At 41.5% G+C, this 25,270-nt stretch overlaps 1 protein-coding gene across 1 annotated transcript in view; it reads left to right on the top strand.

Moving 5' to 3' along the window:
- The first annotated feature begins 15,761 nt into the window (after nucleotides 1–15,761).
- The window catches only part of pygl (phosphorylase, glycogen, liver), a 130,943-nt gene continuing 121,434 nt past the window's right edge, over nucleotides 15,762–25,270 (top strand). The window contains exon 1 of the mRNA XM_063048653.1: nucleotides 15,762–16,042. Within this exon, the coding sequence (XP_062904723.1) occupies nucleotides 15,809–16,042 (234 nt within the window). The 5' untranslated portion in view covers nucleotides 15,762–15,808. The remainder of the gene's footprint in view (nucleotides 16,043–25,270) is intronic.

The raw sequence follows: 25,270 nt of genomic DNA, 5'->3' as shown, positions 1-25,270 counted from the left end.
TTCAACCCAGACAAGTGTGAGGTGGTTCGTTTTGGTATGTCAAATATGATGGCAGAATATAGTAATAATATGGTAAGACTCTTGGCAGTGTTGGAGGATCAGAGGGATCTTGGGGTCCGAGTCCATAGGACACTCAAAGCTACTGCACAGGTTGACTCTGTGGTTAAGAAGGCATCGGCCTTCCTCAACTGTGGGATTGAGTTTTAGAGCCGAGAGGTAATGTTACAGCTATATAGGACCATTGTCAGGCCCCACTTGGAGTACTGTGCTCAGCTCTGATCACCTCACTACAGGAAGGATGTGGAAACTATAGAAAGGGTGCAGAGAAGATTTAAAAGGATGTTGCCTGGATTGGGGAGCATGCCTTATGAGAATAGGTTGAGTGAACTCGGCCTTTTCTCCTTGGAGCGGCAGAGGATGAGAGGTGACCTGATAGAGGTGTATAAAATGATGAGAGGCATTGATCGTGTGGATAGTCAGAGGCTTTTTCCCAGGGCTGAAATGGCTAACACAAGAGGGCACAGGTTTAAGGTGTTTGGAAGTAGGTACAGAGTAGATATCAGGGGTAAGTTAGTTATGCAGAGACTGGTGAGTGCGTGGAATGGGTTGCCAGCAACGGTGGTAGAGGCGGATACGATAGGTCGTTTAAGAGACTCCTGGATAGGTACATGGAGCTTAGAAAAATAGAGAGCTATGGATAACCTTAGGTCATTTCTAAGTAAGTACATGTTCGGCTCAGCATTGTGGGCCGAAGGGCCTATATTGTGCTGTAAGTTTTCTATGTTTAAACATCACAGTGATGAACTTAGGGGAAAAAAAAAGTCATCTGACTATTAATGCAAATGAAGCAGTAATTCATCCATTTTCTAGTTTTCTCATGAAACACTACCATTTGGACCAACTATTGCATGTGATATTTCAACTTCTATCAGATCCTGTTAATCATATAATGGTTCATATTTCTTGATGAATCTTAGCAAAACATTAGATGTAAATTATGAATGGTAAATGTAAAAACAAGTAAGTATTTATACACATGAGAAAATCTGCAGATGCTGGAAATCCAAAGCAACACACACAAAATGCTGGAGGAGCTCAACAGGCCAGGCAGCATCTATGGAAATGAATTGGACCAAGACCCTTCTTCGTTTTTAATTGTGATCATTGGGCTATTTTGCAGTATCATAATTGGCATACAATCACTTTGGAGTTCTGTCATTGGTATGATAATCAAAGACTATTATGATAAAGATGAACTCGACTTCACAATATAGTTCATCGTGGTCTTACACTTTGTTGTCTACCTGGAGTCCATAGTTGTAACATTATATTCTGCATTAAGTATTGCTTTTCCCTAATACTACTTTGATGTATTTATGGATGCTTAGGCCTCTTTCTAAGCTGTAGTGTTCTATGACCCATGGCTGCCAGAGCAGTTACAATATGCTATTCCAATGGCTCCTCAAGCAATAATCACTTAGTATTTGGTTTATTATTGTCACCGGTACCAAGATTCACTGAAAAACTTTGTTTTGCATGCTATCCATATTCACTCAAACATCATTTCACAACATAAGTACATCGAGGTACTAGAAGGGAAAAGCAACACAAAATGCAGAATATATCATTACAGTTACAGAGAAAGTGCACTGCAGACAGACCACAAGGTGCAAGGCCATGATGAAATCGGTAATTGGTCAACAGTTCATCTTTAATATACAAGAGAACAATTTCAATTGCCTTATAAGAGTGGGACAGAACCTGTCCTTGAACTTATCGCATGTTAATATTTCATAGGTGGTCACCACAAGAGTGATAATTTGAGTGAGATCTAGAAGTGAGAAACCAGAAGACAAAGGCCAAATGTAACTGGGAGAAGAAGGGATCAAGGATTTCAAGAAGACCATGCTCCTGCATTTCACTGCTGATGAGCAGTATACCCTAACCTAAGTTTTTCCAAAGATAGTGGTGTCATCTTGGTTCTGGTCGTTCCATTAGAGGAAGGATGTGGTGACAGGAAAGGATGCAGAAGAAGTTTACCAGGACGCTAACTGGATTAGTGGGTGTGACCTGTAAGGAAGAGTTGGCCAAATTCTCCCTAGAGCTCTCCCTAGAGCCTTAGAGCCTGAGAGAAGACCTAATAGAGATTCTTACAGGTATGAAAGGCATGGATAGGGTAGACAGAATCTTTTCACCAGGGTAGAAATGTCAAAAACAGAGGACATGATTTTAAAGTTAGTAGGGAAGGAAGGGGGTGGAAGTTTAAATGTGATGTGAGAGGCAAGTTTTTTACCCAGAGGATGGTAGGTACCTGGAATGGATTACCAAGGGTGTAGTTGAAGCAAGCATTTTGGTGGAGTTAAAAGACTTTTAGACACATGACTGAAGGAAATGGAGGGACATGGGTGATAACAGAAAGAGGACATATAATATAAACTGGCATCAATATCAGCACAACGTTGAGGGCAGAATGGCCTGTTCAGTCCTGTACTGATCTATATTCTGTGTTGTATCTTCAGGCAGAGCACCAATCACCATGCCTGGCGAGGATCTTTCTAATGCCCAGATTAAGAAAAAGCGACCTCCTTTCCTCCATGTGGGTTGAGATCATCAGCTGTTCTGCAACCTTTCTAAAAGTTCAGTGAATGTATATTGCACTTTTGTGGTACTTCAGAATTCCTCTGAAACATGAGGGATATTTCTTCCCAAACCCGCTGGACAGGTCAGTGTGTTACAATGAACTCACATTTATTCTTCAGTATCTGTGGTACCCAACTTCTGCCAAGACAATATTGTTTGACAGCTGTCTGAGGACAAGGCAAATTCCTGCTTCCTTCTTGGTTCTACTCAGCGATTCTGCAAGTGTGACTTGTCCATGTTGCAACCTGGGACAAGGGATACTAAGATTCAAATGGGATATGCCACTGGAGTATCTGTGTTAGGATTCCTGTCCTTACATCAGTCTCAGCATATGTCTATAGAAAGGATACAAGCATAGTAGTACAGGCACCTACATATTCCAAAGGAATATGGGCACATGCATATAATTTGCCTTCTAGTGTTCTTCTTCCTCACTTCAAAGTGATCAAAGCAAATACAATCTTCATTTGCTCTTAGTTGTAATTTTTTTTATCATCTGCTGCATGTTCCATTATCTGACTAAAATGATGGATCTTTCCTTGTATGGAAACCTTCAAGTATGGCTAAGGTGTACCCCATAGTTTGGGCAATATTTAGTGGATTCCACTCCTTTGAACCTACACTCAGGAAGGGGGAAATCTATGGCAAATGATGACATCTTGAGGCAGCAAGGTTTTGGTGCTGCACCTGTATCTGGTCCAGAGAATTTACATTAAATCTTGTAAAACGTACTTGCATGTGCTAATTCGTAATGTGACTAATGTGCATACTGCATGGACAAGTAAATGAGAAATAGAGCCACAAAGAGAACATTATCCGTTAGTCAAAGACTAAAGATTCATCAGCAGGTAGGACAGACAGATAATTTATTGATCTCAAAGGAAATTACAGTGTCACAGTAGCAATACAAGTGCACAGATATACAAATATTAGGAGAGAAGTAAGAAAGAATAAAAATAAGTTACCTTAAAAATAAAACAGAGCTTAACCAGAGTTCTGGTAAGCAGATGTTAATAACAGTCTGACAGGAGGGAGTCATAACTTCCCCGATTATAGATTGCCTCATTATAGAACCTAATGGCCGAGGGTGAGAATAACCTCATAGCGCTCTTTGGAACAACGTTGATAATCTTAGTTTACAACTGGACGATGTACCCTTTCATGAAAGAGTTACACTTCAATTCTTCACAGTTCACAAAGAAACATATTTTTGAAAACTTTTACACCACATTTTTAATCTGTGCTCGTCGACTAGGGTTGCATCCTTCAAGCACCAAATGCATTCAATGGCTTTATCTCAAGATACATTCAACAATATGGCTAAAAAGGATGCGACCAATTCATTACATTTTTTCAAAGTCTTTTTTAAATACTCTACAAAGGCTTGCAACAGTATCAGTTTCAAAGAGTGGAAATAAGCTTTTGCCACATTACAGGGGATACCAAAAGAAGCAGTCTGTGTGACTTTACTGCATCTCCCTTTCATATTGAAATCTGCAAGTCAGTGCTCATTGAGGACATATCTCTTAATGTTATCTTCTTTTTTGCCCATGTTCTCTGTAAGTGTGAAAGGAGAATGATCTCTGCTGTTACATTGATTTAGGCAAAACTGCAAAGCTCATTTCGAGGATACACTCACAATTACACATTGCATGCATCATCTATTGCCGTTAGTTCAACAATGACTAAATTGCCGTATTGTGCACTTACCCAATGTGACCTTTGTAACCTCTGCTGCACAGTCCATTAATCCTGAGCCTTACATCCATAATGATATAATCACATGACATTGGAAGACAGGTAATCCATACAGATTCGGCAGACGGGCTGTGAGCAAATTTTGGAGCTAATGAGGATGTTATTTGACAATGTTAAATACAACAAGAGCAAAACTATCACAAAATGAAGCATTCACCAGAAATGCTAATAAGCTAGTTTTAACATCTCATGAAAATTCATAGTTATTGACACCATTTCTAGCTGTGATGATAGTTTTAAAATTCGATTGAAAATTCCAGAGTCACGACGGCATAGAAAGATGTACTTAACCCATCGAGTTGCACTAGATCTCCATAGAACAATTCAGTTAGTCCCATTCCTCTGCTCTATTCTTGTAAGATTTTTAGGTAGCTTATTTTCCTTAAATGATTTTCAGACTTCTTTTAAAATTGTGTACACTTTCACCATTCTACCGTCCTTGTATGCAGTGACTTCAGAGTCTTCACTGTTCTGTGTGTAACAAAACAACATTCTTTTTCACATCTCTATGGGCATAAAACTGTGAATTATGTCCTTTCCTCCTCTTACTATCAGCTTGTGGAAATAGATTTGTGTACCTTATCCAAGCCTGTCAGAGTCTTGTACATTTCAATTAAATTTCCCCTCACCTTCCTTTGCTTGAAGGAGAATAACCTTGCCTACGTTAAACTGAATTTGTAGAGCACGGGACTTTTCCATTAAGATAATTTTAGCTTTAGCGTCTGGGCATAGTACAGTACGGAAGGAAGATGCGAGTTCAGAAAATCAAGATATGGAAGTGATTTGGGTAGAGATTAACAATAAAGTCATGAAGTAATTTGTGTGAGTGGTGTATAGGTCACCTAAAAGTAACCACATGGCTGGACAGAGTAAACGAGAAAAAATGCAAACTTGTCAGAAACAATAGGATAATAATCATGGAGTGTTTTAATCTGTCTATACACTGGAAAAATCAGATGGACAATTGTAGTCTAAATGAAGAGCCCATTGATTTACAGGATAATTTAATGGAAAAGCATGTTTTGAAGCCAACCAGAAAACAGATTTGCTATTATTCTAAGAAGTGGGATTAACTAGTGACCTCATAATGAAGGCATTGCAAAGTGGCAATGATTATAAATTGATTGGATTTATATCAATTTGAAAAAAAAAGAAATATGAGTCAGTGTCAGAACATATTAAACTTAAAATAAGTGCATTTATGAGAGCACGGAAGCAAGATGATCTGGCAAATTAAGGAAAGGATTGGTCAATTGAGAGTCACAAAAACAACAACATTTCAAGCTACACAGAATGATAAAAAAGCTTATATTTAGATACATAGAGAGATACTTTATTGTTCCCAAGGGAAATTACAGTTTCATAGTAGCATTACAAGTGCACTGATATATACTTTAAATATTAGAAAAGACATAAGATAGAATAGAAAAATAATTTACCTTAAAAATAAGATGTACATGATTTACAGGTCAAAGGTTACAAGATTTACATGTTCACACTGATAAGATTGTAGGTCAAGAATTACGGTAATATTATACAGTGATGGGTGCACATTCACACTGTCTAGCTAAGAGGTGATGGTAGTATTGCATAGTAGCAGGGTGTGGTAAACAGAATTAAACCAAGCTTAAACAGAGTTTCTGGTAAACAGAGATTAATAACAGTCTAACAGGAGGGGATCATCACTTCCCCGGCTATAGTTGCACTCATTATAGAGCCTAATTGCCAGGGTAAGAATGACCTCATTAGAGCTCTTTGGAGCAGTGCAGTTGTCCTAGTCTATTACTAAGAGTGCTCCTCTGCTCAGCCAAGGTGGCATGCAGAGGGTGAGGAACATTGTCCAGAATTGCCAGGATTTTCTGGAGGGTCTTGTGTTCTACCACACCTTCCAGTGTGTCCAGTTTGACTCCTATAACAGAGCCAGCCTTTCTAATCAGTTTATTGAGCCTGGTGGCATCACCTGTGTTGATGCCATTGCCCCAGCACACCACTACGTAGAGGTTTTGCACTGGTGACAACTGTAGAACATGTGAAAGAGAGGCCTGCATACTCCAAAGGACCTCGTCTCTTCAGAAAGTAGAGGAGTCTTTGGCCTTCCTTGTACACAGCCTTTGTGTTGGTGCTCCACTCAAGTCTGTCTTCCAGGTGCACCCCAGGTACTCACCACATCCACATCCACATCCACACCATCAATAGTAACAGCAGTGCAGGCTTAGTCTTCCTAAAGTCCGTCACTATCTCCTTTGTCTTACTGATGTTGAGCTGCAGATGATTCAGCTTGCACCATTCGACAAAGTCCTCCACCAGGGCCATGTGTTCATCCTCCTGTCCTCCCTTTATAAACCTAACTATTGCTGAGTCATCAGAGACTTTCTGCAGATGGCATGACTCAGTGTTGTATCCAAAGTCTGATATATACAGAGTAAACAGGAAGGGAGCCAGTACAGTCCCCTGAGGGACCCTAGTGCTGCTTAGCCATGTCTAACACACAGCTCTGAAGCCACACAAACTGTGGTCTGCCAGTCAGGTAACCCATTATCCAGTTCTCAACTGTCCAGGATAGACTGGAAGTGCCATTCTCCTTGGAGCAACGGAGGATGAGAGGTGACCTGATAGAGGTGTATAAAATGATGAGAGGCATTGATCATGTGGATAGTCAGAGGCCTTTTCCCAGGGCTGAAATGGCTAACACAAGAAGGCACAGTTTTAAGGTGCTTGGAGGTACGTATGGAGGAGATGTCAGGGGTAAGTTTTTTACGCAGAGAATAGTAAGTGTGTGGAATGGGCTGCCAGCGACGGTGGTGGAGGTGGATACGATAGGGTCTTTTAAGAGCCTCCTGGATAGGCACATGGAGCTTTGAAAAATAGAGGGCTATGGGTAACCTGAGGTAATTTCTAAAGTAAGTACTTGTTCAGCACAGCATTGTGGGCCAAAGGGCCTGTATTGTGCTGTAGGTTTTCTATATTTTATGTTCTATGCCAACCTGCATTCAATGGAGCTATTAAAGAAGAGCTCACTGTTAATGTGACAGAAAATGAGTCTATTGAAGACAAGGAAATGGCAGATCAATTAAACGGATCTTTCACATCTGCCTTCACTACAGTGGTACAAGTAAATCTGTTAAATTGGCTGTAGATCAAGAATCGAAAAGAAAGATGGAACTTGAGAACAATTACAATCATGAGGTCAGTGCTACTGAACAAACTGCTGGTGCTGGACATTGAACAAGTCTCCAGGTGCCCAGGAGACTTGGGGGCTTAACTGCAGAGGCTGATGACAAAGTTGTCAGTTCTAACAGTGAACCAGAAACAGAAATGGGCAGAGCGAAGGAGCATCTAACCAAGGAATCCACATTTGTAATTGCCCACAGTTTCAAAAAGGGTGATCAAAAGTCAACAGTGAAATGTAAGGAGGTGCAGGATGCATCAAGGAGGATGAGCAGATTAGAAAGGCAGAGTGCACACAGAGGGCAGAGAGGTTGATGACAGGGAGAAATACAGAGATTGGCTGAATCTGAGATCCTGAGTGGATCTGGCAAACTGGGTGTGGGACCAGCGGATTGGGGCTCAACCAGATGTGAAAGGATGATGGGCTAGCGGACTGTGATGCATAGTGTGAAGAGGCCCAAGGAATGTGTGACTACTCTCAGCCGCAGGGTGATTGGACGTCAGTACAAAACGTGATGAGGTGCAGTGTGACGAGTCAGCACACCAGTTAGAGTGAAGCCTTGAATGCTCAGAATACAGAGGAGATGTGTGGCAGGGAGATGCACATAGGCAGCAGGATGATTTCGAGTGGATCAAGCAAAATGTGTGCAGACCGAAAAGGTGGACTTTAAACTGACCGAAAAGGGGAAAGTGAAGTTTAAATGGACCTGAATATGATACAACAATAGAGGAGTCATGCAGACTGTGAAGGGTTAGCCAGGAACAGAGATAACCAGAAATGCATAATGTTAATTGCCTGGTTTGAAATAGGGTGATTTATAGTTGACTGCAAAATGGGAAGAACTGTGTAGTGAAGTGCCAGTGCACCAGGGAGGGTGAAGCCCGACAGTCTTTATAGCTGAGCAAACCACGAGGGTGACAGAGGTGGCAGGGAGAAGCATGGAGGCAAGAGGATGATTTTGAGTGGAACTAGTGCACTGAGTGCGGATGTGACAATGTGGAGCTTAGATAGACCTGAAAATGGGGAAGGTGGGGCTTAAATGGATCTGAAGGGAATACAGAAGGGCGAAGTTCAGAGGGACATAAAGGCACAGTGATGCAGCGTGAAGCGATAGCAGAGTGAGACTAACTGTGAAGAGAGAAGTGCAGGATGATGAGCCAATGTACCAGTAAGGGTGAGGCCAGACCAGCTAAGAAGGCAGAGTACAGAGATAGCAGGGAACAGGAAGAAGTGTGGAGGCAGCAGGATGATTCTGAGCTGAACCAGCACATTGGATTAGGACCTAGCAGAGTGAAGGTCAAGCGGACCTTAAAGGAATAAGTGTGGAGGTAAAGCAGACCAGAAAGCGAAAAGGTTTGGTTTATTTCCAGCGGACCTTAAATGGCATTGGCTTTTACTTTCTACTTATGAAGTCCAAAGTGTAATTTGCTGATTAATCTGTCAATGTGTCCTGCCTTCTTCTATATGCAATATTTCACTATTAATAAATTGCCAATATGACTGAATGTACCACAGCCTGGTATCGAATGCACGGGAGGTCAAGAGGCTGCAGATGGTTGTAAACTCAGCCATCTGCATCACACACACAACTGTTCTCACCATTGAGGAATTTTCAAAAGGCTGTGCCCGAAAATGTGACATCCAGCATTAAGGACCCTCACTATTTTGGACATTCCCTCTTTTTGCCATTAAGGGAGGTACAAGAGACTGAAAACTGATTAGAAATGGTTTCTTCTCCTCCACCATCTCATTTCTCAACAGTCCAATAACCTATGAACATTGCTTCATTCTTTTTTTTACAATATTTTTTTTCTTTTATGGTAATCTTATGTCCTGAACTGTACTGCTATTTCAAAACAACAAATTTCACGTCATATAAGTGAGTGATAATAAACCAGACCCTGATTCTTTGTTGCCTCTCGGTGTCCCTTCTATCAAAGTACATTAACTCACATTTTCTATATTGAAGTGCAAGTTTAATTGTCATTTTACCATACATGAATACAGCCAAATGAAACAGCATTACTCCAGGGCTAATATACAAAGCATAGTACTAACAGTCATACACAGCACAACGCACATATAGCACATATAAGATAGCAAGCACATGTAAGAGATCAGTGAAATACAGTCACACAAAAATATATAGCAAGATTCTGAGTCCAAGAATGTTGCAGCAATCAGCAGTCAAACACAATATGGCTTGTCTTCTGCCAATCAAACATTAAGGGTCAGCACCAACTCCAGCTTGGACACTGCGCAACATCACCTCCAGTGGAACACACCAACTCCAACGCCTCTCTCCTGGGTGGTTATAAACAGGCAACACCGTGGCTTGGGGTCACAGTCCTCACTACAACTGAGGCCATGCATCTCCCCCACTGTCCGCCAATAAGTTAGTGAATCAGACTTGTAGCATTCCACATTAATAATGTCCAACAGGGTCTTGCGATCATATGGAAAGTGAATAGGATGATCACTCGCTGTTAGACTTCACCCTGCCTTCGTGAACCAACTCCTCCAATGCTTCTGACACCAGCAGCAGCACAATTGCACCAAGTCCAACTCCTTCAGTTTCTCCGCCAACAAGCAGTGCGCTGATGTGGCAGACTTGTAGTACTTAATGATTAGCAGGGTCTTGCAATTGTAAAAAATACATTTAAATAAGATGTAATACCTCTGGATGACTTTGCAGAAGCTGGTGTGATTGAGCATGCCACTATCTTACCAGAAACCAGAACATTGAATTCAGTCTGATACTTGTGTGCCTATTCTGCTTGGATACGCTGCCAATGAGTATTAAACTCACTGTTTGTCACTCCACTGAATTTAGTATCACAACCCAACTTTGAAATTTTGCTCTATCCTCCACTATCCAAACTATAGGCTGTCCGCATATAATAAATGAGGTTTGTCTTTACGGATGTCCTTAAGTACATTTTGTCCATGTTGGAAAATGCACAAAAATCACTCGATATTATAACCATATTCCCTGAATGATAGCAAACCACAAGACTGATGAGAAAGAACAATTACTAGAGAGAAAGGAAACTAGTTCTGCTGTTTCTAGAAGGGTACCTATCAGCCTTTTATATTTAAACAGGGTATATGTGTGTCCATAAGTTGGGGGCTCGTATCTTGGCCTCTATGTATTTAAAAAGGTATTGAGTTCTCCATGTTAAACAGGCTCTTATCTGAAAAACAACTATCTGCCATGGCATGCTGTTTTCTCTTTTTATACCATTGTATTAGCCAATTAGACCCTCAACGTATTATTCATGTTACAATGTTGTTATCCAGACAATTTGTCAAATATTTTCTTAAGATCCACATAGATGACATTTCCTTTATCAACCTTTTCATCAAAAAAATCCAATTAGGTTTGTTAAACGTGAACTGGCTTTCTCCTGATTGTTGTTATAAGAACATAAGATATATAGTAGAATTAAGCCATTTGACCCATCGAGTCTGCTCCATTTCATCATGGCCGATCTGTTTTCCCTCTAAGCCCCAATCTCATGCCTTCTCCCCATATCTCTTAATGCCCTGACCAATAAATAATCTTTTGACCTCTACCTTAAATATACATCAAGACTTGGCTTCCACGGCTGCCTGTGGCAATGAATTTCTCCGGCTAAAGAAATTCCTCCCAATCTCCATTCTGGCCCTAGGCTCCCCTATCATAGGAAACATCCTTTCCACATTCACTGTATCAAGGCCTTTCAACATTTGATAGGTTTCAATTAGGTCACCCCTCATTCTTCTGAATACAGGTCTAAAGCCATCAAACATTTCTCATATGACAAGCTGTTCAATCCTGGAATCATTTTGTGAACCTCCTTTGAACCCTTTCCAATGTCAGCAGATCCCTTCTAAGATAAGGAGCCCAACACTGCTCAGAATACTCCAAGTGAGGCCTCACCAGTGCTTTATAAAGCCTCAACGTTACATCCTTACTTTTATATTCTAGTACTCATGAAATGAATGCTAACATTGCATTTGCCTGCAAATGAACCTTTAGGGAATCCTGCTTAAGGGCTCTCAAATCCCTTTGTGCCACTGATTTTTGAATTTTCTCTCCTTTTAGAAAATAGTCTATCCTTTTATTTCTTCTACCAAAGTGCATGACCACCCACTTCCCGACTCTGTATTCCATCTGCCACTTCTTTGCCCATTCTCCTGATCTGTCTAAGTCCTTCTGTAGCCTCTCCACTTCCCCTAAACTACCTGCCCCTTCACCTATCTTTGTATCATCCGCAACCTTTGTAACAGAGCCATCAATTCTGTCATCCAAATCTTTGACATGTAACATAAAAAGAAACGGTCCCAACACAGACCCCCATAGAACACCACCAGTCACTGACAACCAGCCAGAAAAGGCTCCCTTTATTCCCACTCTTCGCCTCCTGCCAATCAGCCACTGCTTTATCCCCCCACTCCCCAAAGTCAGCACCAGAGTGTATTACAACAGCTTCCTAACCTCAATTTTTGTGTGTGCCCTGTAATTTTTAGGAATGTATGATCTTTCATCTCATATATTTAGTCAAAGTGTTGATGAATACTTGGAGCTTCATTTCTAAGCTTGTGCAAATATCCTTATATTGCAGCATGGCTACTGAGGTTTGTATTCTTGGAACCATTTTGGGGCAACAACACAGATGTTTTGACAGCAGCCTTCACTGAGGCTTATGTGTCACTGTGAACCAGGAATAACACAGGCAGTTTCTGTAGACAGTTAATATCGAGAAGGATAACCTACAGTCTCTCCTGGAATTAATGGAATCGGAGGCTTTCCTTGGATAAGAAAAAGCCGTTTGGTGTTGTCCCCTACATTTTTCTTGGAATAGGCGGTGAAGGTCATAACCACGGTGCTTCTGCTTGGAGAGAATTCATACTGTGATTTACTGGGAGGAGGTACTCTGACTTTCCCTTTGATGGACAGCCGGGAGGCCCCTCTGTGACTACCATAATTAGATTTCTCTCGTTTTTCCAAAGATGGTCATGATGACAGCTTCTTAGAAATTGCAGTCATTCTGGGTGAACAGTTTGCTTCCCTGACATGGCAATGAGTCTATACTGAGGGCTTGTTATTTTTGAGTTTGAAAATAACATGAATTGGTTGCTATGGGATGGAACGTGTTCAGATCAAGAAGAGATCTATGCTGGAGGAGGTCTTCGAAGTGTTCCATTCTGTCTCCCTGGCCATGATGAGTTCCCCTGTCCCAAGCTGTCAGTGGGATTGGGACTGTAGATGTACAGTGCTGGTGTTTCATAGCTCTTGGTAGGTTGTTTAGCCTCCTGCACTCTTTCCATTCACCATCTGTTCTTTAGTACCTGGGTTTACATCTGGACATCCTCTTTCAAGAGCTTGCAAAGCTTTTTTTTATATCCTGTTCAGGAAAGGTGACATTTCCCATCCAGGAATGACTTACCTTTGTGGTTAGTTAGTTCAACTATCTCCATAATGAGGGGTCACCAATTATGCAGTCTACCTTGTCTTGACTAGAGTGAAGCTTCTTGAAAGTTGTTGGAGCTGCACTCATCCCTGCTGGTGGAGTGTAATCCTTTAAATTCCTGACTTGCTTCCTTAGGTAACAAGTCAGATGTTATTATATGGTTGCAGCTCATGTAGCTATGGTATCTATGTGCCTAGCCCAATTGCATTTCTGGTTAATCACATTAACATATATAGAGCAGTATGAACCCCTCAGCCCACGATGTTGTGCCAACCAGTATAAACCTACTCCATGATCAATCTAGCTCTTCCTTCCTACAGCCCATAAGCTTCCATTTTCCCACATTCCAGGTATCTATCTTTTAAATATCCTTATTTTATCAGTCTCTATGCATTCTAGGCACTTAAAAACCTACCTCTGAAATCTCCCCTAAAGGTTCCTCCACTCTTAAATGTATGTTGTCTGTTATTGCTACCCTGGGAGAGGGGTGCTGGCTATCCACACTATAATCTATCAAGTTACCTCTCATCCTCCATCACCCCAAAGACAAAAGCAGTGGCTTACTCACCATTACTCATAAGACATGTTCTCCACTCCAGGCACCATCCTATTAAGTCTCCTCTGCATGCTCATTGTCTAACCAGAGCTTTATAGAGCTGAAACGCTATCTCACAGTGCTTGAATTCAATCCCTGACTAATGAAGGCCAGCACACTATACACCTTCTTAACCACAACTTGTGCTGCAACTTTGGGGGAATCGATGGATTTGTACCCCAAGTTCCCTCTGTTCTTCCACACTACAAAGAATCCTGCCATTAACCTTGTACTCCCAAGTCAAGTCAAGTTTATTGTTGTTTAACTATATATATGTATACCGTCAGAGATAAGGATTCTCCAAACCAGTGTATAAAGCACTAAAATATACATAACACACATTTAACATAATAACATGAAAATAAGGATGAACTCTACAGATGGATTACACATACATATACAAACTAAAGTGCATATACTAAATATAGTAAGGTACAAAATAGATTAACCAGTGATACTTAGAAGGCGATGCAGCAGGGAGATTAGATCATTGTTAACACTCTAGCAATCTCTTCCTTAGTTTCCCATTGTAACCTGGATATATCCTGCCCAGCCCCAGCACCTTATCCAATGTTTTTCAGAAGCTCTAACACAACCTCTTTCTTAAACCGTTCTAGGCATTCATTAGAATCCCTCTCCCTGGTGAACATTGAAGCAAAATATTTACTAAGTACTTCCCCTACCTCCAACCATAAATATTTCTCCCTTTATACCTGAGCAGTCCTACCCTGTCTAGTCATCCACTTATTCGCCATGTATTTGTAAAATGCCTTGGAGTTTTCCCTAAATCCACTCGTCAAGGTGTTCTTATGTCTTCTTCTATCTCCCCTGGGCTCCTTCCTGGCTACTTTATAATTCTCAAGGGCACTTCCAGATTTCTGCTTCCTAAACCTTAAGCATGTTTCCTTTTACCTCTTGATTAAATATTCCTCCTCTCATTTCAACCATGGTTTCTTTTCCATCCTTTATGTCTCAGTGAGACAATTTATCCAGAATCCCATGCAAGTGCTCCCTAAACAACCCCCTTAATCCTGTGGTGCATTTCCTGAGAATGTCTGTTCCCAGTTCCTGCCTAATGCCATTGCAATTAGCTCTTTTCCATTTAAATATTTTCCTATATTGTCAGCTGCTATCCTTGTCCATGGCTGTGCGGAAGGCCATATTGATGATGGGTAGTTTATTGAATAGTATCATTGAAATATCAAGTATAGCTGGTTAAACTCTCTCTTGTCAGAGACAGTCATTGCTGGATAGTTCTGTGGAGTAAATGACCATTGACAGTTTTCAGCTCCTGTTAGCTAGGCTTTGCTGTATTCAGCCATAGACAACTTCAATAGCTGAGCAGTTGTAAATATAATTGAATATCACACACAAGTACAAATATCATTCCCTACTTCTCATGATAGAACAAAGGTTATTAATGTAGCTGAATTGCAACTGAGATATTGACCTTGAACATAACCATCTTTCTTTGTGTAAGGTATGGCTCTAAACATGGGAATATTTTATTCTTGAAGCCCTTTAGCTTCAGCTTCAACTGAGGACTGCTTGACACCATACTCAATCAAATGCTATCTCAATGATGCATTCACTCTCTTCCCAACTCTGGAATTCAGTTCTCTATGCCAAGTTTGGACAAAACTATTAGAAGGTTTGGAGCCAAGTTGTAACAGTACAGTGTGAACTGGCCTTCGGTGAGAAGGTTGTTGATGAGTAACTTGCTTGACAGCACTGATGACAGCAATTTCTGTCACTTTGCTGATAATTGAGTAGCGAATGATTGGATGGTAATCATTCAGCTCTTGTGAAATGGCAGCCTATATTATTATAGACAGCTTAGATATATTGTGCAGCTAGTTCTGAAATGAAAATCTTCAGTACTAGAGGTAGAATTTAAGCCGGTTACATTAGCCTTTGCTGTACTCATTTCTCTCGGTTGATTCTTCATATCACAAGCCAAGACGTTCATATTTCTGCTTAGATTTGGTCGCGGGAGCTCACATTTGGGAGGGGCTTACGGGGGTTCCGATCTGATTGGGCGGGGATGTGGAGGGGGTGGGCTGACCCGATGGAGCGGGGCCAATGGGGTTGAGCCGATTGGGCGGGAGCGGGTAAAGGCGGCAGTTTGAAGTCAACGGCCGAAACGGATAAAGCTCGAGTTGTAGATTGTCGACGAGCGGGGGCAGCACGATGGCGGAGAAGAGCGATAGAAAAAAGCAGATCTCCATCAGCAAGATCCACACCATGGAGGATGTGGCGGGTTTAAAAATGGGATTTAATAGGCACCTGCATTTCACGCTGGTGAAAGACCGTAACGTGGCCCACTTGAAAGACTACTACTTCGCGCTGGCCTACATCGTCCGCGACCATCTAGTGGGGCGCTGGATACGCACCCAGCAGTACTATTTTGAGAAGAACCCCAAGGTAAAAAAGACACCGAAACACAAACCACGACAGTACTATAAGCTAGAGCCCATCGGGTAGAAACTGCTCTTCGTTCAGAGGCACTTAAGATTGGCCTCAATACTCGCAACCAGTAGTACTGATTTGCGCCTTAAGGTGTTGCTCACAGTACGCCCTTTTTGTCTCTGTTAAATAAGATGGCAGCAGAGTTGTTCTAAATGGGGTTCCGAGTTAGAGGAGTGTGGGTGATGGCCGCGTCTGTCAAGTGTGAGCACGCTGCGCCTAGCATGGGGGAACAGAGATACGTGCAAACTGCTGTGATGAGATATAGGATGGATCGAATCCTCCAGGCAGTTACAGTACGATGAAAATCTCGGGGCGGCACGGGGTAGTGTAGCGATCTGCTTCACGGCTGCCGGTTGTCAGATCGCGGGGTTCAATTCCCGCTGCTGACTGGAACGGGGTTTTGCATTCTCTCCGGGGTGAAATGTTTCCTCCAACATACCACAGACGTACCGGTTAGGCTGAGCGAGTTGTGGACGTGCTATATTGGCGCCGGAAGGGTGGCGACTCTCGCAGTTGCCCAGAACAATCCTCGCTTAATTGATTTAGCGTAAACGACACAGTTCATTGTATGTTTCAATGACAAATGAAGCTGAACAAATCTGATCTGATATCAGCAATTTTCCAATGAAAATGAAGAAGGTAAAGGAGATAGATTTTAAGAAAATGTGGAAGAAATCTTTCCAGCGACTGGTGTCTGTGCAGCAAGCTCTTGACCAATTTTTTTTCAATGAGTTTTCCTGGTATACTGTACTACCAAATTTCTGAACCCCAGAGAGGTTCTAATCTGTTTTGAATGTTTTCTCTGGGTGTTCAGGTTAGTAGGTTAATTGGTCATTGTAAATTGTCTTGTGATTAGTTGGGTTAGATTGAGGTCTGTCAGGGATTAATGGCCAGCTCGACTTGAAGGGCCAGAACGGGCCTATTCCTCACTGTAACTCTAAAATAGAAATAAAACGAAAATCCAAAGATTTGCCATCCACAGTGCTAAGAAATTTGACCTGTCGTCAGCCCTGAACGACCTGCTGTTATTAGACTGTGACTTTTCATCCAAGACTCCTCAACCAGAAGAAGCAAGCTTCCTTTTTTAATCTCTAAGAATTTTGTGTTTTGTTAGTTATATCGTTTTTTTCCTTTGGTCAAGTACAAATGTAATTATCATTCAACAGCACATGCATACATCCAAATGAAACCTCTGGAGCCAAAGTGCTAAATATAGTACAGTACCAACAGTCACACACAACACAAGGCACATATAAGATATTTGTAAAATACAATCACACAAAAATAATTGTCTAAGACTCTGAGTCCATGAATGTTGCAGCAGTCTACAGTCGAACACAATAAGGCTTGAGTTCCGTCCAGCAAACGCTGAGGGTGGGGTGGGGTGGGGTGGGGTGGGCTGGTAAGCACTGACTCTATCTTGGACACTGTGCAACAATCCTCAGATGGAATGCACCGACTCTGACACCTCTCTCCTGGGTAGCTGTAAACAAGCAACACTGCCGCTTGAGGTCTCGTCCTTGCTGCAACCAAGACCACGCTGCTCTCCTGCCATCTGCCAATAAATCAGTGAATTAGACTTGCAGCATTCCACATTAACAACATCCAACAGGGTCTTGCGATCATAAGAAAAGCAACTAAGATGATCACTCACCATTAGGCTGTCTTCATGCACCAACTCCTCTGACGCAGGCAGTAAGTAGCATGACCTGCACCAAGTCCAACACCTTCACTTTCTCTGCCAATGAGCAACTTGCTGATGGGGTAGATCTACAGTACTTTAAGTTCTTGATGTCAGGCAGGGTCTTGTGATCATAAAATTATTAAAAGGGCAATAACACCTTTGGTTGACCCCATAGAAGCTGCTACAACTGAACATGCTGCCATCGTACAGGAAGTTGATAGACCCGTTTTTTCCAAAGAGCTACTTCGACTTCTCACGGCACTCCATAGCTAGTAAATCCTATTTTGGCTAATGAGACAAAATTGTACACAATAGTCTAGTTATGATCTCAACAAGATTTCTTGTGTTTTTGTACAAAATTCCTCTAACAAAAAATGCCACTGTACAGTTTGCCATAGAATACACTCAAACAGTTTGCCTTCCTATTTGTTTACCACATCCAGTTCCATGTGCTTGTGTTCACCAGCCTCTCATATCAAAAACTTACAGAAAATCCAAATTCAGTAGTTCCACCTAGGCTCGACAAGAAGCTCGGAGACCTTGGCCTTGACCCTGCCTTGTGCAGCTGGATCCTGGACTTCCTGTCAGATCGCCAGCAGGTTGTAAGAGTGGGCTCCCTCACCTCCAACCCTCTGACTCTCAATACAGGAGCCCCTCAGGGCTGCGTACTGAGTCCTCTCCTTTTCTCCCTGTATCGCCACCCATAGCTCCAATCTGCTAATTAAATTTGCTGACAACACTACATTGATTAGCCTTATCTTAAATAATATAGAGAAGGAGTCATTTCTCTGACATAGTGGTGTCTAGAAAACAACTTCTCCCTCAATGTTGCAAAAGGAGCTGGTTGTGGACAAGTTCCTCCGCCGACGACCTCACGTGGTCTGTACACACCAGCTGTGTGGTGAAAAAGACATAACAGTGCCTCTTTCACCTCAGACATTGAAGAAGTTTGGTATGGGCCCCCAAATCCTAAGAACTTTCTACAGGGGCACAACTGAGAGCATACTGACTGACTGCATTACTGCCTGCTATGGGAACTGTACCTCCCTTAATTGCATGACTCTGCAGAAAGTGGTGCAGATAGCCCAGCACATCTGTAGTTGTGAACTTCCCATGATTCAGGACATTTACAAAGACAGGTGTATAAAAAGGATCTGTAGGATCATTGGGGACCCGAGTCACCCCAACCATAATCTATTCCAGCTACTACCATCCGGGAAATGGTTCCACAGCATAAAAGCCAGGACCAACAGGCTCCAGGACAGCTTCTTCCACCAGGCCATCAGACTGATTAACTCACGCTGATTTGAGTGTATTCTATGTTACATTGACCGTTCTATTTATTATAAATTACTATGATTGCACATTGCAAATTAGACAGAGACATAACGTAAAAATCTTTACTCATGTATGTGAAGGATATAAGAAATAAAGTCAATTCAATTCAAAAAGCAGTGATTTGTTACTAATAGTCAGTGAGAAATAAGCCAAAAGACAATTTAGAGTTGTTTTGCTCACTGTGGTTTTACACACTCAGGCTTGGAGATGCCAGACACAGCCAGGAGTGAAAATGAAACGAATTCATTACTTCAACAATTTAGGAACTATGAAGAATTCGAAGGTATCGGCAAGAATGTTACAATGAAAATGAAGATTTAAGGATGCAATAATTGAAAATTGTATGAAGGCAGTCCATTATCTATCCTATGTGTCTGTGCTGGTTTTGTTCATTTTGCAGTCAATCAAAAGAACATGGCAGCTCTCTCCTGTGGCTCCAAGTAGCTGTTTGCATACAACAGCAGCCACACCCTAGTAAACAACTTCAACAGGTGGGCTGAACTAGGTTATGGTAGCTGGAGGCTTACACCCTGGTGAGATAGGGACATACCTGTCCTAGCATGAGAAGTCAGCTTCGTCGGAGTGGGTAGATGAGATCCATTGGCCAGGAAAGTGGTTCTGCAACACTTTTTGGAGAGTGGAGGGTGTGACAAAGCACAGAAGAACTTGTGGTCAACCACTGCAACCAAGGAAGACCACAGTTGTGACAACCTTTGAACTACTGGACTCGGACTTCCAAGGTCGAGAGAGTGGAACTGTCCCAGTGCAATGGCTTTTCCACTTTAAAAAAGTCTCTAACACAAGTTGCCTGTCATCGATGGATATGATGGACAACCACCAAGCTAACTATAAGGAACTAATGCACATAGTACTGTAGTAATATTGGTAGTGTTCTTATTGTTCTGTATTTCATTTAAATATATAATGTGTTACTCAGTTAAACAGTAGTTTGTCTTTTTTATACCTTTTTAAATATTTCTATGAACTTCAGCTAATTGGGCCAAAATGTACTAGTTCCAATGTGTCCCAATTAACCAGAATCCACTGTACATCACATCTTCTGATTTCCCTGTCATTTATTTTAGTTGATGTATCCTGAATAAATGGCAATAGATTAGTCAAACATAACTTCCTTTCCACAAATCCATGTTAACTTGAATCAAAAATATTATTGCTTATTCTAAGTGTAGTGATATCACATTCATTATTATAAATTTAAACATTTTCCAACTTGCAGATGCAGGCTAAGAGGTCTGTAGTTCCCTATTTTCTCTCTCTTGTTTATTTAATTAATGGGGTCCCATTTGTCACTCTCCAACCTGCAGCAGCCATTTGAGAACATAAAATTTTAGAAGATAATAATCAGAACAATGGCTTCCACAGTATGGAAATGTCTCCCAGAGGCAACATGCATGTGCATCAACAGACACACACATTTTTGTAAGGAGCAGAACAAATCAAAAAAGGCTTTGCCTTCATCAATAGAGTTAAAGAATTCAAAAACAGGAAGGTATGGTAAACATTTTTTAATATTCAATTTAATTAAAGATAGATTTTATCTTCCTTGTAGAATAAAAGAATACAAACGGAAGATTAGCTATTTCCTGATACAGCACTGCAACTTTTGAGAAAAGTACAATGGCTTGGAGAAGACTAGCCAAACACTATTACCATGAGTAGATTCCCAAGTAGCAATATTACTGGGGTAATGAAAGTTGAAACTGCCTGCACATCTTAAAATACAGATATAAATAGCTCTAAAATAAATGGAGAGAGAATTTAATATTGGATAATTTTGTGTTGTCTTAATTTTGGGATTCAGTTTGGATGTTTTTTTTAAATTGGGACTGATAAATTTCTTTTAATGTAGACTAATGGTAAGATTGAAACTAGAGGTCTTGAGTTAAGGACAAAAGGTGAAATGAACATGATGGGAAACATCTTCACTCAGAGGGTGGTGAGAGTGTGGAATAAGCTGCCTGTCAGAGTGGTGGGTGCAGGTTAAATTTCAACATTTAAGTGAAATTTGGATAGATGGGGGAGATATGCAGGGCTGTGATCCAGGTGCAGTTCGATGGGACCAGGCAGAATACTAGTTTGGCATGGATTAGATGGGCCGAAGGGTCTTTTTCTGTGCTGTAGCATTCTATGACTGAATATAAGAAGATATATGCACCTGGGATCCTCCAGGCTCTTAATCCCAGTCTCTTCCCAATTTAGGCTCTGGGTTTCAACCTGACCATCTTGATCTAGGCCTTCTGCTCACCCGTAGTTTCAGAAATATCCTCAGAATAACTTCTAAGGAATCAACAAGGCAAAAACCATGTAATACTTAGTTCAATGCTTAGTGGTCTGAAGCAGAACAGGAATCTGATACAAAATTACTGGACCACATTCCAGAAAGTTAAGTAACTTGGCATAAAATAGAATATTTGTGATTTAGTACTGAGTAACGTGGAGGAAGTCTTGCTCATCATTGAACTTCAATTATACCTTCAACTTAGGTTGCTTGACATTAAAAAGAGAAGTGAGCATCATCCCTACAATAAACATTCTTTTTTCTTCGTTTCATACATCGACCAACGTTCTATGTCAGGTGCTTCACTAAATTTACAAGAGACAGGTCACCTAAGCTTCATGTTAATCGAGGCATATGTCTTGGGTCAGAAGGATATAATTTAGGCTAATATTACAGAGCTTTCCATTTCTGTAGGTGCCATCTGTGTGTTCACCGGTTTCTGTGGCAGCTTACAAGTCAGCTTGCCAAACCAAGTCATAGCTTCTTTCTTGCATTAATATAAAAGGTCACCCAGAATCCAAAGAAAATGTGAACGGTTTCTTCACCATTCTGAATATCATTTATCTCTCAATTAACATCTTTTAAAGAATGACAGATAATGTCATACATAAAACATAAAAAGTATTTTTTTTATTTAATCTGTTAAAATTAACTGCCACATTTACTATCTCGAACTTGTTCATTGATTATGAAGAGTTTGAAATAAAGAAACACTTTCAGTTTGGATTGAAGTTCTCTGGGAACTGAGAAGTCCTTGAGATAAAACAGATGAATAAGTGTGTTCTCTCTCTAATTCATTGGACATATTATGTACACACATAATTCTATTTACCACAGTTCATTCATGAGAAGTGCCTACTAAGAATACAAGAAAAATCAACAAGTTTGCATTTACCTGTATTCGTAATTTTTAGACAGTTTTCAATTAATGGAATAATGACATGCCAGGCTGCAAAACAACAATATAGGGAGAAGACTGAGTCAAGATTCACAAAGAATAGTACACGTGACTTGTGGCAAGGGCTACATACCATCACAGACTTCAAAGCCAAACACTGTGGTGCCGCCAATGTCGCGGCCACTCTCCCAGATGGGCTCAATCGCTTTTATGCTTGGTTCGATGTTGCTAATTCTGAGCATCCCAGGAAAGCCACTGCTACAACCTGCAACCTGGTCATCTTTGAGGCTGAGGTACACAGATGTTTCAAACGAGTGGACAGTCACAAGGCTGCGGGACCAGACGGCATTCCAGAGCGAGTACTCAGGATGTGCGCAGCACAACTGACAGGTGTGATTACTGATATTTTTAACCTCTCCCTCTCCCAGTGTAGAGTGCCCTCCTGCTTCAAATTATCCACCATTGTCCCTGTACCAAAAAAGACCAAGGTAAATGCCTGAATGACTGGCGTTCTGTCGCACTCATCTCAATAATAAGCCAATGCTTTGAGAGGCTGGTCAAGGATTACATCTGCAGCTTGCTACCACCCAAACTGGACCCCCTACAATTCGCACTAATGACATAACCAATCGACAGACAACGCAATAGCCACTGCTCTACATACCGTCCTTCTACATCTGGAGAAGAAGGATGCTTATGTGAGAATGCTGTTCTTGGACTACAGTTCATCATTCAACACCATAGTTCCATCCAGGCTCGAAAAGAAGCTCAGAGACCTCGACCTTGACCCTGCCTTGTGCAGCTGGATCCTGGACTACCTGTCAGATCGCCAACAGGTTGTAAGAGTGGGCTCCCTCACCTCCAACCCTCTTACTCTCAATACAGGAGCCCCTCAGGGCTGCATACTGAGTCCTCTCCTTTACTCTCTGTGTCACCACCCATAGCTCCAATCTGCTAATTAAATTTGCCAACAACACTACATTGATTAGCCTTATCTCAAATAATATAGGGAAGAAGTCATCTCTCTAACACAGTGATGTCTAGAAAACAACTTCTCCCTCAATGTCGCAAAAACAAAGGAGCTGGTTGTGGACTACAGGAGGAATGGAGATGGGCTAACCTCTATTGACATCAATGGAACGGGGGTTGAGAGGGTAAACAGCTTCAAGTTCCTTGGCATCCACATCACTGAGGACCTCACGTGGTTTGTACACACCAGCTGTGTGGTGAAAAAGGCACAACTGCACCTCTTTCACCTCAGACGGTTGAGGAAGTTTGGTATGGGCCCTCAAGTCCTAAGAACTTTCTACAGGGGCACAATTGAGAGCATACTGACTGGCTGCATCATTCCCTTAATCGCAGGACTGCAGAGAGTGATGCGGACAGCCCAGCCCATCTGTAGCTGTGAACTTCCCATGATTCAGGACATTTACAAAGATAGGTGTGTAAAAAGGGCCTGAAGGATCATTGGCGACCCAAGTATTCCAGCTGCTACCATCTGGGAAGCGGTACCGCAGCATAAAAGCCAGGACCATCAGGCTCCAGGACAGCTTCTTCCACCAGGCCATCAGACTGATGAACTCACGCTGATTTGAGTGTACTCTATATTACATTGATTGTTCGATTTATTATAAACTACAATGATTACACATGGCATATTTAGATGGAGACGTAACAAAAATTTAAAACAATTTGTTTTGAATGAAAAGCTCACCTTTAGGACTTTCTCAGTTTTTCATTCAGTTTCAAAAAATGGCAACAGTGGGAAATAGTGTATGCACGGCATTAAATCTAAGTAGCTTTGAATTCCTTTAGTATTTGGGGGAGCTTTTTAGTTAGATTGTAAATAATGAACCCTGCCTGTTCATGGAGTTAGAGAGTGTGTTTGGATATCCATCATATTTTGTTCAAGAAAACAATAACTCCTGCTTGAAAGTTAATTTCTGATTAAATGTACAAAACTACAAAACTGGCATTTCTCTTTTTAATATGGAAAAAATATTTTTGGCATGCAGAAAACCAAACTATGATAAATGATAACTAACAATGTTAAAATGTAGACAGTCCATATGATATTGTGTAGATCATATTCATAGAAACAACGCTAGCAAAATTGAAGTCCCAATAGAATTAAAGTAACACATACAAAATTATGGAGGAATGCAATAGGTCATGCAACATCTATGGAAAGGAATAAACAAGTTGATGTTTCAGGCTGAGACCCTTCATCAGGACTGGAATGGAAGTGGGGAAGAAACCAGAATGGGGAGGAGGGAAGGAATACAAATAGGTGATAGGTGAAGGCAGGTGAGGGGGAAGGTAGGGTGGGGGAGGGTGAAGTGATAAGCTGGGAGTATTAAGTGGAAAAGGGCTGAAGAAGAGGGAATCTGATAGGAAAAGAGAGTGGACCATGGGAGAAAAGGAAGAAGGAAGGGCACAACGGGGAGGAGATTGGCAACTGAGAAGAGAAGAGGTAGGTCATGGGAATGAAAGAAGAGGAAAGGGTGTGAGGGAATAATTACCAGAAGTTGGAGAAATCGATGTTCATGCCATCAGGTTGGAGAGTACCCAGACAGAATATGAGGTATTGGTCCTCCAACCTGACAGTGCCCTCATTGTGGCAGTAGAAGAGCCATGGATGACAAGTCAGAATGTGAAAGGAGATTGGAATTAGAATGGTTGGCCACCAGGAAATCCGGCTTTCTGAAGACAGAGCAAAGGTGCTCAATAAGCAGTCCCACAATCCACATCTGGTCTCATTGATGTAGATGAGGCTGCATCAGGAGCATTGGATCAATAGACTCGTAAGTGAAGTGTTGCTTCAGCTAGAAAGACTGCTTGCAGTTCTGAATGGAGGTGAGAGAGAAGGTGAATGGGCAAGTGTAGCAGTTCTTGTGATTTCAGGGATATGTGCCAGGAGGGAGATTAGTGGCGAGGGACTGAATGGACAAGGGAATCATGGAG

Source organism: Mobula hypostoma, chromosome 1 (genome assembly GCF_963921235.1).
Source record: "Mobula hypostoma chromosome 1, sMobHyp1.1, whole genome shotgun sequence".
NCBI classification, from domain to species: domain Eukaryota; kingdom Metazoa; phylum Chordata; class Chondrichthyes; order Myliobatiformes; family Myliobatidae; genus Mobula; species Mobula hypostoma.
This window is presented reverse-complemented; position numbering and strand designations above follow the sequence as displayed.